Source organism: Malania oleifera, chromosome 4 (genome assembly GCF_029873635.1).
Source record: "Malania oleifera isolate guangnan ecotype guangnan chromosome 4, ASM2987363v1, whole genome shotgun sequence".
NCBI lineage: Eukaryota > Viridiplantae > Streptophyta > Magnoliopsida > Santalales > Ximeniaceae > Malania > Malania oleifera.
In genome coordinates this window covers 117,408,881-117,422,467 of record NC_080420.1, presented here as the reverse complement: position 1 = coordinate 117,422,467, position 13,587 = coordinate 117,408,881, and the positions used below count along the sequence as shown (strand labels likewise).

Below are 13,587 nucleotides of genomic sequence, written 5' to 3'. Positions count from 1 at the left end.
TCCAATTGAAAAATGTGTGTCCTATAATACCTTGTCCACGGGATACCGTGCCTTTACTTCTAACCTTAATAGGGTCAAACTTCCAAAGAACATTGAGGAGGCACTTGAAATTCCAGAATGGAGAGAGGCTGTAATGGAGGAGATAAGGGCATTGGAAAAGAATGGAACATGGAAGATAATGAATTTGTCACGAGGAAAGAGACCAGTAGGCTGCAAATGGGTATTCACTAAAAAATACTGAGCAGATGGGACAGTTGAAAGATACAAGGCCCGGTTGGTTGCAAAAGGATTTACTCAGACCTATGGTATCGATTACACAGAAACCTTTGCACCTGTGGCAAAGTTGAACACTATCCAAGTGCTCCTATCCCTGGCAGCCAATCTAGACTGGCCACTTCAACAACTCGACATCAAAAATGCATTCCTAAATGATGAGCTGGAAAAAGAAGTGTACATGACTTTACCCTCTGAATTCAATAAAAGGGGCAAGGAAAACAACGTTTGTAAACTGAGAAAGTCCTTATATGCACTCAAACAATCTCCCACCGCATGGTTTGATAGATTTACAAAGGTGATAAAAGGAGAGGGATACTGCCAAGGACAGCCCGACCATACTACGTTTTTCAAACAAAAAAATGGGAAGAAGACTATTCTGACCGTGTATGTAGACGACATTATCCTCACCAGAGATGACATTGAGGAAATGGGAAGATTGAAGAAAATTCTAGCCACAGAATTCGAAGTGAAGGATTGGGGGCAAATGCAATACTTTCTAGGGATGGAGGTAGCCAGATCAAAGAAGGGAATTAGTGTTTCACAACAAAAATACACCCTTGATCTCCTGACCGTAACAGGCATGCTAGATTGCAAACCAAGCGACACACCTATTGAAGCTGGAAAAAGAACAGAAGACGTTGGGAAGCCAGTAGATAGGGAGAAATAACAAATATTAGTCGACAAACTAATCTACTTGTCACATACTAGACCAAACATAGCTTTCGCAATAAATGTAGCAAGTCAGCATATGCAATCTCCAAAAGAAGCACACCAGGAAGCAGCCTTCAGGATCCTACGATCTAAAGGGATCTCCAGGGAAAGGCTTATTGTTCAAGCGAAGTGAACAAAAGGAAGTGGCAACATTCACTGATGCTGATTGGGCTGGCTCTACAAAGGATAGAAGATCCACGACTAGATACTGCACCTTTGTATAGGGAAATTTGGTCACTTGGAGAAGCAAAAAACAAAATGTTGTAGCAAGGAGCAGTGCAGAGGTAGAATTCAGAGTTGTTGCTCAGGGAATATGTGAAGGATTATGGTTACGGAGGCTATTGGAAGAACTACATGTTGAGTTAGAGTTACCTATCAAGTTGTACTGTGATAATAAGGCGGCAATCATTATCTCTCTCTAAAATCAGAATGAATAATTTCTGTATTTCTTGAATAATTTTGTACAAGCCAATACAAACTACTTATAATACAATCTCTACTCTAAATATGGAAACAATCTCCTAAAAGAATCTCACTCAATAATATACAATAAATACCCCCTAAATCTCTCCAATATACACGAGATTTCTACACTCCCCCTCAAATTGGATCATAGATATTGATCATGTCCAACTTGCAAATGAAATCATCGAAACTTTGTCGGGCTAACCCTTTGGTTAAGATGTCTGCGGTTTGTTCCTTGGTAGGTACATACGTCATACAAATGGTTCCTTCTTCAACCTTTTCTTTGATAAAGTGTCGGTCTACTTTTACATGCTTAGTCCTATCATGTTGAAATGGATTGAGAGAGATAGTGATGGCTACTTTGTTGTCACAGTAGAGTTTGATAGGGAATTTCACCGGGATCTGTAATTCTTCCAAGAGTTTCCGTAACCACAGTCCTTCACATATCCCTTGTGCAGCTGCCATGAATTCAGCCTCAGCACTACTTCGAGCCACTACATTCTGTTTTTAACTCCTCCAAGTCACCAAATTTCCACATACAAAGGTGCAATATCCGGTGGTAGACCTTCTATCTTCTGTTGACCCTGCCCAATATGCATCTATGAAAACTTCTACTTCCTTGCTTTCACACTTCTTGAAGAAGATTCCTTTGCCCGAAGAGCCCTTGAGATACCTAAGGATCTTGTACACGGCATCTAGGTGAGTCTTTTTGGGTGAATGCATGTGTTGGCTTACCACACTAACTACAAATGCAATGTCGGGTCTGGTATGTGATAGAGAGATGAGTTTACCAACCAATCTCCGATACCCTTTTTTGATCTAGAAACTTCTATTCCTAAGAAGTATCGCATTTGTCCCAGGTCTTTAATTTCAAACTCAGTAGCTAGGACTTTCTTCAATCTTTCCATCTCCACTGTATCATCTCCAGTTAGGATTATATCATCAACATACACAATCAGAATTGTTTTCTTACCACTTTCAGACTGATGAAAAAACATAGTGTGATCTGATTACCCTTGTCGATATCCTTGGTTTTTTATCACCTTCGCAAATCTGTTGAACCATGCTCTAGGAGATTGCTTGAGTTTATACATGGACTTCTTGAGTTTACATACCCTGTTTTCTTCACCTCTCTTACTGAAACCTAGAGGTATCATCATGTAGACTTCTTCTTCTAACTCGCCATTTAGAAATGCATTCTTAATGTCGAGTTGCTGTAGTGACCAATCCAAGTTGGCTGCCAAGGACAGGAGGACCCGAACTATATTCAATTTTGCCACTAGTGCAAATGTCTTTGTGTACTCAATGTCATAGGTTTGTGTAAACCCTTTTGCAACAAGTCGGGCTTTATACCGTTCAACTGTCCCATCAGCTCTATATTTCACTGTGAAGACCCATTTACAATCAATTGGCTTCTTCCCTCTCGGCAAATTCATAACGTCCCAAGTTCCATTCTTTTCCAGAGCCCACATTTCCTCCATTACAGCTTCCCTCCATGCAGGAATCTTCAAGGCTTCCTAGATATTCTTTGGAATTTTTATCCTATCAAGGTTAGAAGTAAAAGCACGATATTCTGTAGACAAGCTTTTATAAGACATGCATTTTGACTAGGGATATTGAGTACATGAACTGGTTTGTTTTCTGATTGCAATGGGAAAATTGATGTCATCAAGTACAGGCTTATCAGAAGGGAACTCATGGCCATCTATTACCTGATCAGGATTGGGCGTGGACTCATGATTGCTTGGAGCTATCACCGGTTCCAACTCTCTTGGTGCCTCAGGTATGAGATTTTCCCTGTTTTTTGTGTTTGGCTTTCTTGAGTAAACAAGTATTTCTGTGTTGTTTTGTTTTTCTGCATCTCCCCCTGAGTTTAAGTGGTCTTTTGTACAAGACAGGTCCGGAAATGATGCAATGGTAGACTCAGTGTATGGCACAGATTCATCAACAAAGAAATCAAAGAACCGATCTTCACTCCATTTCTCCCCCTAAAAAGAGGGCTTTGGAAAGTAAGGAATGGTTTCAAAGAATGTGACATCAAGGCTAACAAACAATTTTTTTTGTGACGAGATCATAACATTTGTAGCCTTTCTAAGTAGGAGAATAACCAAAAAAAACACACTTAATGGCACGAGGTTCCAATTTATCCCGATTGTGAGCAAGAACATGAACAGATGCAGTACATCCAAAGATTTTCAGAGAGAGATTGGAGTGGAGCCGAGAGTTGGGAAAACATTCCTGAAGTTTTTGGAGAGGAGTGGCAAAAGAAAAAACTCAACTAGGCATTCGATTAATGAGATGTGTAGCTTTTATAATGGCATCGCCCCAAAAATATTTTTTCATATTTGTAGCGAACATTAATGCCCGAGCTACTTCAAGAATATGCCTATTTTTACGTTCAGCAACCCCATTTTGTTAAGGGGTATCCACACAGGAACTTTGATGAACAATTCCATTTTCTTGAAGATAATGTCCCAAGATATCATTGAAATATTCCGTACCATTATCAGTACGTAAAATTTGAATGCGAGCTTGGAATTGTATTTGAATCATAGAGTGGAAACTGACAAAAATAGAACGGACTTCAGTTTTATCTTTCAATAAGTAACCCAACAAATGCGAGTATGATCATCAATAAAAGTAACAAATCATATCATGTGAGTGCGATTAAGAGAGAGTGAGGGCCCCCATAAATCACTGTGAATCATTATAAAGGGTCTGGATGGTTTGCATATGGATTTTGGAAAGGAATTATCCTGGTGTTTTGCAAGTTCACAAATCTCACACTGAAATTCAGAAGACGTTTTATTTGAACAAATGGAAGGAAATAAACGCCTTAGATATTGAAAATTTGGATGACCCGTCCTAGAATGCCATAACAAAATTTCACTATCCCTAGAAACTGATGCAGAATCACATATGGTAGTTTTACATTGTTCACTCACATTCACCTCCTCAAAGTAGTAGAGTCCCTCACACTCCCTAGCACTGCCAATCGTCTTCCCCGATGATAGGTCCTGAAAAACACAATGAAAGGAAAGAAATTTAGTAGAACAATTGGAATTCTTAGTCAACTGGCTAATGGATAGTAAGTTGCAGGATAAGAACGGACTCTAGTGTGATGGAGTCAGAGAGTCAGATATTCCCTTTGCCTGCGACAGACAAGAGTGATCCATCTGCAATTTTAACTTTCAAATTTCCAGCATAGGGTGAATATGATGAGAAAAGATGATAGGCATCGATCATGTGGTCAAAAGCACTAAAATCAATAATCCAAGGAGTTTTGGATTTAAGCTTTCAAGTTTCTCACCCATAGTTGGCTCGCTCAAATCATAGTCAATGTGTTCTTCATCAGCAACCTCCATATGATTTGGTTCCGTGGTTCGTGAAGAATGTAACGGCGAGCGACTCGAGCGAGCGATGCGCGAACAACTAACTGGCAAATAGGCGAAGGTACGGCGACACCACGAGCCGAAGGTACGGCGACACCGCGAGGAGAGGGTTGCCAGAGACTCATAAGGCTCCGCAAGAGAGTGATGGGCAGTAGTTGGCGACGGTGACAAAAAATGAAAGTATTGAACCCTAACTCGAGAGGTCTTCCCTCTGATGCAGAGACAGGGAGAATCGCAGACTGAAACTCTGTTGGAGGACCTCGTGAGATTTAGAGGTCATCGAACCTCTACTTTGGCCGGCAGTTTCCGCCATTGATAGCTAGGTTTAATCTCCTAGCTCTGATACCATGAAATCAGAATGAATAATTTCTTTATTTCTTGAATAATTTTGTACAAGCCAATACAAACTACTTATAATACAATCTCTACTCTAAATATGGAAACAATCTCCTAAAAGAATCTCACTCAATAATATATAATAAATACCGCCTAAATCTCTCATATATACATGGGATCTCTCCAATATACACGGGATTTCTACACTCTCAACCCTATCCAGCATGACAGAACCAAACATGTGGAAGTTGACATACACTTCATTAAAGAAAAGGTGGAAGAAGGAACTATTTGCATGACATATGTCCCTACTAAGGAGCAGATTGCAAACGCATTCACCAAGGGACTACCTCGGCAACTCTTTGAGGATTTCATTGGCAAGTTGGATATGATCAACATTTATGATCCAACTTGAGGGGAAGTGTAGAAATCCCTATAGTGTGAACGACGGCCACGGTTGGTGAATGACGGCCACCTACCATGGTAAGTGAGCCACCGCCACCTACCATGGTGGATGAGCCACCACATGAGATCTTGCCACAAGCCAAAGGCTATAAATTGAGACCCCCTACCAAAGCTAAACTACACATCTCAATTGCAGGTTGTGTCCTCTTCTGTTTTTCCATATTTTATTCTCCATGTACATGTTAAATAAGGTCCCAAGTATGAAAAGAATACACAATTGAATATGCAATAGATTCATTCTCATTCTCTACACATAGACATACCTTCTATCATCTACAATGACTCCAATTAAACCATAAATTGGCAGCAATTATCCTGAGAGGACTTCTCTTAGAAAAGTGTCTAAAAGGCATAACTAGATTGTTGTCAAAGTTTTTTCATCCATCTCGTCCTTTTTTTCAAAGTACTCGGCATTTTCTCTTTTCCCAACAATGATTTCAACAAACCCTTTGGGGCCAAGATAGCACATTTTTACTTGCCAAAGAGTAAAACTACTAGAACCATCAAATTTCTCAAGATCATACGATGTCGAAGCCATCACGAACCTCACTATGTGCCACTTGTTAAGATTGACAAGTACAACAATTAAGAAAGTAAGCGAATAATAAAATAGATTTGAAAGAAAATAGAAACAAGATTTACATGATTCGGCTTATAGCCTACATCCATGAAAATGGAAAAAGAATTTCACTATTGGGAAGAGATAGAATACAAGAGCATTTAAGATGTTATGCTATCTAACACACCTTCCAAAGACCCACAAAGACACCTATATATACACCCCATCAGGAATAACTCCCTCCCAAATCAAATTAATTCTCCTTAAATCAAGAATGGAAATTAACTCTCATTGAGGTCAACTCTTTTTTCTTTTCTTTTTTCCTTCCAATATCAGGGAAAAACAAATCTCCTCTCTTTAATGAGAGAATAAACTCTCAAGTTATTACAAATAACTCCTATCTTGAATGAGAGATTTTATTGTAAAGCAAAAATGCATTGACCAAGGCATAGGAAGACAAGTAACTCCTCTCTTGAATGAAAGCTTACATGAGAGATTTATTGTGAAGCATTCATATGGGGTTGTTGCTCCATCATTAACAAATATCTATACTTGTGTAATACTTGATTTCACTATTAGAAGGCATGGAATTCATTGAAAAGCTTCAGAACAAAGTAAGCAAAGTTTGTAAGAACCAAAATAGACCAGAATCCACAATTAATTTTTCAACTAGATCTCAAATTAAGCCAAATACCAGCAGTCAAGAATCAGAGACTACTCCAAGTTTTATAAAAGCACCAATACTATTCGAAGTTGCAAAAATCCAAAAGCTTCAAAGAACTTTATGGACCACTCCAGCAGTAATCAGAATCTGCTTATCAAGACAATCAGATCCTCAAATAAGCCAAAAACCAATAAAGATCAACCAGAGAATATGGAAATTCAAATTCCTAAAGATCTTTATGGCTTACCCCTAATTTTTATAAATGTTAGAGATGATCTTTATCTCAATCAATAAAATTGAAGTCACCAACCAGAGTTCAAACAACTTCAAATTGATAAGAAAATGAGCTTCCGAACAACCAAATTGCAATTCTGATTTGGTGCACAAAGTTTCATCGCAGCTAACTTACACCGTGGAGAAATTTTCGCCCCACATTGTAAAATGGTAAAGATCCCTTGAAATATTAGTTACCAAATCTATTTAGACTGTTCTCTGTCAGGATGTAAAGGTAGCAGGCTGCTCGAGGGCAGAAGGTAAACCATGCTACTTGAGATGTCAGCCTGTCACATTCGGAAAGACTTCAACAAGTCCTTGGTTAAAAAACTTTATGGAGATTGAGTGAAACGAAGAGGTGAGGATAGGAACATTGGGATTTACCATTTTACAATGTGGAGGAAGATCCTTACCATTGACAATCTGAAGAAGAGAGGATGGAACACTGTGAGCAGCTATGTGTGAGAAGCAAGAAGAATTTAGCCATCTTCTCTTGCATTGTCCTCAGGTGAAGACACTTTGGATCTTAATCTATGAAATTTTTTGTGTAAAATGGGTAACATCACAGAACATTGAAAAGGAAATGAAGGTTTGGAGAGGTTCTATCATAGAAGATTTAACATAGATCCTTGAGCCACCATCCCACTAGCCATGGATCATATGGAGAGAAAGGAATGCCAAGCCTGTTGAAGAGATAAAAAATTTCTCTTGTAGGAGTTAAGGTTCTCTTGTAGGAGTTAAGGGCAAACGATTATCATTTTCTTATCTTTGGGCAAATGATTTTGTTACTCCATAGGTTCCTTCCTTAATTTCGCAGAAGACATTTATTCAGGTACATAACTGTTTTTTGCACTTTGGGAACTCTCCTTGGCAGTCCACAGTAATCTAAATTTTCTTGGCCCATAAAAAAATTAAACAAAAAATCAAATATTTACAAAAAACCTTTGGGCCCATTGACAACAGATAGAGCAAATCAAATGCATTTATGAACTTGTGAAAGGCTGGCTTTTCAAGAAATGGCTAATGCTGCAGATACAGATTTGAATGTTCAGAATCTTTGGATTGATGGGAATATTAGAAGGTACCATGCAAAAATAATACAGTAACTCTATTTTCAAGAACAGAGCTATTGCACATTTCTCACAGTCACATTTAACATAAAAAATAAGGCGTTTATATTTTATGCTCAATTACTGATCATCATTGTCCCAACAAGATACCAGTGATGTCGGTGTCTTTAAGTGTTACGAAAACAACCCCTCAGTAGGTAATTCCTGTTTGCCTTTCTTTCTCCATGACTCAAACAGACAAATTTTACTCTTTGGGTATGCATGTGTGAGGAATGAGGACAGAAAGAAACTCTTTCCACCATCATATCAAATAAGAAATGATGCATGTGTCTACAAGAAGATTTTGAAGCTAGTTAATGTATGCATTGCAGCTGATAAACAGTTTCCTCCATTTTTTTTCATTCTCCTTATTGTTTTCAAAGAATCTTTCCACAAGTACAATTAAAGCTAAAGCCATCTTCCTGTATTATTTGTCTGAAGCATTGCAGCTGATAAACAGTTTCCTCCATTTTTTGTCATTCTCCTTATTGTTTTCAAAGAATCTTTCCACAAGTACAATTAAAGCCATCTTCCTGTATTATTTGTCTGACATCCATCAAACAAGACTGCAAGACAAACAAGGACATAAAATACCTTTTGGGCAGAAAGGATTAGAAAGTTATCATTTTGGTGACTGGTGGCAATTTGCATTATTCCAACACAACTCAACTATATCCATGTAAAAAATCTGTCACCCCCATTTCTACATGTATTGCAAATGAACATTAAGCAGAACATTTAAAAGAAGAGAAAAAATAATTTACCTTGTAACAGAAGACCCCAGAACAGGAGTTTCAAAGTTCGAAGAATCACCTTTTTGAAGGCTCTTGTATGGTTTGGTATTCTCTAAAAGGGAAAAAAAGTTTGAAAGGGTTGCATATTAGCAATCCTCTATTATTAAAGCTGGATGGAAAATATAAAACTAACCTTCAGAGCAAGTGCAATGGACATCCCCACAATGAATAAGAAGAACGGCATTACAAAGTCAGCAAGATTGCAACCATTCCATGGCACGTGGCTAATCATAGGCCATTCCCCTCCGGCATCATCAACCAAAATCATCAACTACATTGCACATACATGAAGGTTTTAGAAATAATGATAACTCAAACCCTGAAATCAGGTGATCCATGGAACATGGCAGTCTCTTAGGTTCAAAGCATATTCTGACAAACAAAACCCTTTTGTAGTTCTATACATGTGCCTGAACCAACTACCATGATCCATTAGCTACCCATTTATTCTAAATAATATGCAAGTTGGGTTGGTAATAGACATGCCTACTCATTGTAGTGATTTTGAAATTGGATCCATATAGTGCAAAGATGAGATGAATGATGCTCCTGTTACTTTACAACAAGGACATTCAATAGAACAAATCACATTTTTTTCACGTAATGACAAAAAAGAGTCATGAACTTCCACTTTGAACTTGGAACAAAGTTAAAACTTATAGCTGTTAAACATTACGCAATTCTATTAGCACCTCTTTGTATAAAGATGGGAGCATATATTGATCATTTTTCATTTCTTAACGCAAATAGGTAATCCAATCATGTTTCATCCATGAACCAATCAAACTGTAGGGAAGGGAGGTTTTTATAAAGTTAACCCTTTGGTACGGAGGAAGGAAAAGAGAAGGAAAAGACAAGGGTACAAGGGAAGAAATGGAAGGAAAGAAAGTATGCTTTTCTTTCAGTTGAACAATGAAAAATTGGAATACAAGAAAATTATTAGAACTCAATTTATGGGCAAGTCTCTTTCCACCTCCTCTCATTTCCTCGCACTTTGGGATGGATTGATTTTTTTATTTTTTGGGTCATCTGCATGCACCAAATGATTATACGTCAACTTTAGAATCAAATGCGGCCTAATTTGAAAATAGAAGCAATCCTTAAAAAAGTTTCTCTAGTATTAGAATAGCACATAGAATGCTTCCCACCCTATTTTGCTGAATTTCTTCCGGCTTTTGTTATCTCTTTAATATTTTATTACCCTCATCCATTGTCATCATCTACCATCATATTGTCAAAAATATTGTCATAAAACTCACATTGAAAAAAAAAAAAAAGGGTGCATTGACTTGGCTATGTGTCATTTGTCAAGGTTCTAGAGTCGATAGACACCATAAATGGAGATCACTTTTAAATTTTGACCACACTGATTACAAGAAATATTTTTTACGACACATGTTTAAATTCCCAAAATTTGGAAACTAGCTTCCAAGAACACTTCACAGCCACATTTTAACTGGAGGAATAAGAACGAACTAGATACAACACAGATAAAATTAAACTACACAAATCAAAACATAGAATTGAAAATCATAAGTATAATTTCTGAAATTATTCTTGGGGACTCCTTAAAAATTAAATAAAAACAAAACCTCGAGACCTTGTTTGGAATTTGAAAATAAGGAAAGGAAAGGAAAGGGAAACACTTCTTCCTTAATTTGGTTATCAAGGAAAATTTATAAATAAAAAAAAAAAGCAGGGCTTGAGTCAATAAAATTATAAAATTTGGATAAATTGCAACAATAGTCAAACTATGACTCATCTTCCATGCTTGTCTCCAAATTTCATTTGTCTTGCCATCAGTCCCAAATTTTCAAAATAGTTCCAATTTGGTTCCACAAGTCTCCATAGAGGATTTTGGGCGAAACCCATACTGGGGGCCTCCATGTCCAAGTAAATTGCACAAGTAATCCCGAAACTATTGACTAAGCTTCATTCTATACCAAAATTTGGGGCCAAGTGTCAAACTTAGTTAAGTGCAATTTACTTGGACACAGTGCCTATCAGCAGGGTTTCATCCAAAATCCCCAATTAAAACTAATGCCGGGACAAAATTAAAACTATTTTAGAAATTTGGGAGTAGTGGTAAGACAAATTGAAGTTTGGAGACAAGTATAAAATAAGGGTCATATTTGGGGGACCATTGACGCAATTTAACCATAAAATTTTTACTTACCGTGTCAATAACCTTTGAATTTTCTTTTTTTTAAAATTTTATTTATACATATATATTCTTACAATATGGTCTCATTTTTTTGAATGGCCAAAACACTCGCGTAACTGACCCATAACTGCTCTCCTAATAATACCCTTTCAACTCCTGCCATCCTTGCTAGTTATTTTTTAAATTAAAAAATAAAAATTTGCCCTGCACGCTCCACACCTAGATTGAACAAATTTAATTCTGAATTGTATTTGACATGGAGAGAAAACACAAAGAAAAATTATTTCTCATTTTTCATTCATTCATTTATTTTTTTTTTTTCTCACAGAATCCTCAATTGAAATTCCAAACGAACCACGAGGATTGATTTGACTGAAGAGAAGCGAGAACAAGAGAAGAGAACAGGTCAAATAAATAAATATTCTTATTCTATGTTTGGAAATTTGGAATTCAACTTGAAATTTAAATTTGTGAACGTAGTTAATGCAAAATCTTACACCAAATCTACATAAATTTTCATCCAAAAAATTTTGATACGAATTTTATATTACATTTTATCTAAATATATACAAATTCAAATATAAGAACGGAGATTCAAACTTTCAAACGTCGAGTTGGTGAGTTTTAAAAAGCCACCATGTGGGCACTCTCATAAATGATAATTAATTTTCATTCCCGTTCTCCACTTTTTTCTCTCTCATAAAATCCAACAAACTGAAAAAATACTATTTGAGCATTTGCTTTCCTTTTCCATTATCTTCCTTATTTTCTCTCTTATAACTTTCTTTGCCTTTCGTTTCCATTTCTCCCCAACGCCAACAGAGAGTAATAATTTCGAAATGGAAGAGACGGAGTACCGCGACAGTGAGGCCTCTGAAAATGTCGAGCGACGCCACGCGTTTTGGTTTCTGATGCTTCTCGTCGGGAGCTTCGGCCGCCGGTAGAATCAGGCGCTGCTCGTGAGCGGTTTCAGCTTTGATTTCTGCCATCTGAGTCGGAGGCACCCGCCGGCCGCAGCTGAGATTCTCTGCAGGAGATACGACACGGACTGTCGAGACTCGAGAGGTACCCTCGGGTACTACTGTCACACTGCTCGAAGCTCCCTTTCCTACTCTTCTACTACTTGCGCAAAATCTGGATCATGTGTTGAAATTGAATGCAATCTTACGTCAGAAGGATCAAATGCGGCTTTGGAGCAAGAGCGTAATGATCCAATGATGTTGCGCGGTCCACCTCACCCCAATTAATATTTGTGTTTGTTAAACAGGACTAAGGCGAAGCGACTCTCTTATAAGAGATTCACAAAAATAGAATGACCTTTGTTAAAGTTTTGAAAATTTTATGAACATTTTGAAATTTTCAAAAATATTACAAACATTATTGACATTTGATTTTTTTTAAATTACTGCTTTTAAAAAATTTATCAGATATATTTTTATTTTTTTATTAAATTTAAGAAAAAATTTATGAAAATTTTAAAATTTTAGAAAAAATTTTTAAAATTTTTGAAATATCATGATATTTTTTTACCAAACTTAAAGGAAGTCAAATCTTTTACTTATAAGATTATTGGAATGAATAGGCAAAACCCAAAAATAAAAATCAAATCAAATTTTATCACATAATTTTTTATTTTCATTTAAAATTATTTTTATTTCATTCTATTTAACAAACTAAACATGACAATAGAATTTGAAATTTACTATTTATAAAATGTTATATTAATACTTTGAATTTATATAAATGAGAAATATACTATAAGAAGAGATTTGATTTGTATCTTTTAAGATTTATAAAAATGTAATGTTTATAATATTTCATTCTCACATTTGTTTAGATATGAAAATTTGGCATGACGTAAATATTTACAATCTCGAGAATAAAAGAATTCTTATTAAACATGAGCATCTTATTCTCACTTTTCCCAATGAGTAAGTTTTATTGGAATCTCATTCCTTGAGAATCCTACTTTTTGAGCCAAATTACTATAACTTTTTTGACTTATGAATAACAATGTCCCTATAATATAATATAATCACACTCTGTTATTATATTTAAAGAAAAAATTATTAATAAAATACAACAACAAAATCAAATTTTAAGTCTCATTAGGTGGAGTCGGCTATCACTTTGGGGTGACAACCTAACCCACTCTCGCCCACTTTTTCGCTACACCCGGATGGTACAAGTGCAATGCATCGCTAGCAGGAAATGTCCCAACAAATATTCGATAAGGATTCAAATCATATTGATCTGACAAATTTTACACTAGCTGTTAATTACCTAACACAACCTTCCTCCTTTTCCCGGGCTTGGGACCGGTTGTGTATGAAAAAAATTATGACATTAAGTGTATCACAAGCAAAGTTAAAAGTTATT

The 13,587-nt window shown here is 36.5% G+C and overlaps 1 protein-coding gene across 1 annotated transcript in view; it reads right to left on the bottom strand.

The window, feature by feature from the left end:
* LOC131154213 (uncharacterized) overlaps positions 1-12,469 on the bottom strand; it is a 121,603-nt gene extending 109,134 nt beyond the window's left edge. Inside the window, exons 1-3 of the mRNA XM_058106832.1 lie at positions 12,066-12,469; positions 9,178-9,315; positions 9,015-9,096 (exon numbers count right to left, since the gene is read on the bottom strand). Coding sequence (XP_057962815.1) covers positions 9,015-9,096; positions 9,178-9,315; positions 12,066-12,197 — 352 coding nt within the window. The 5' untranslated portion in view covers positions 12,198-12,469. The remainder of the gene's footprint in view (positions 1-9,014; positions 9,097-9,177; positions 9,316-12,065) is intronic.
* Between the last annotated feature and the right edge of the window lie 1,118 nt (positions 12,470-13,587).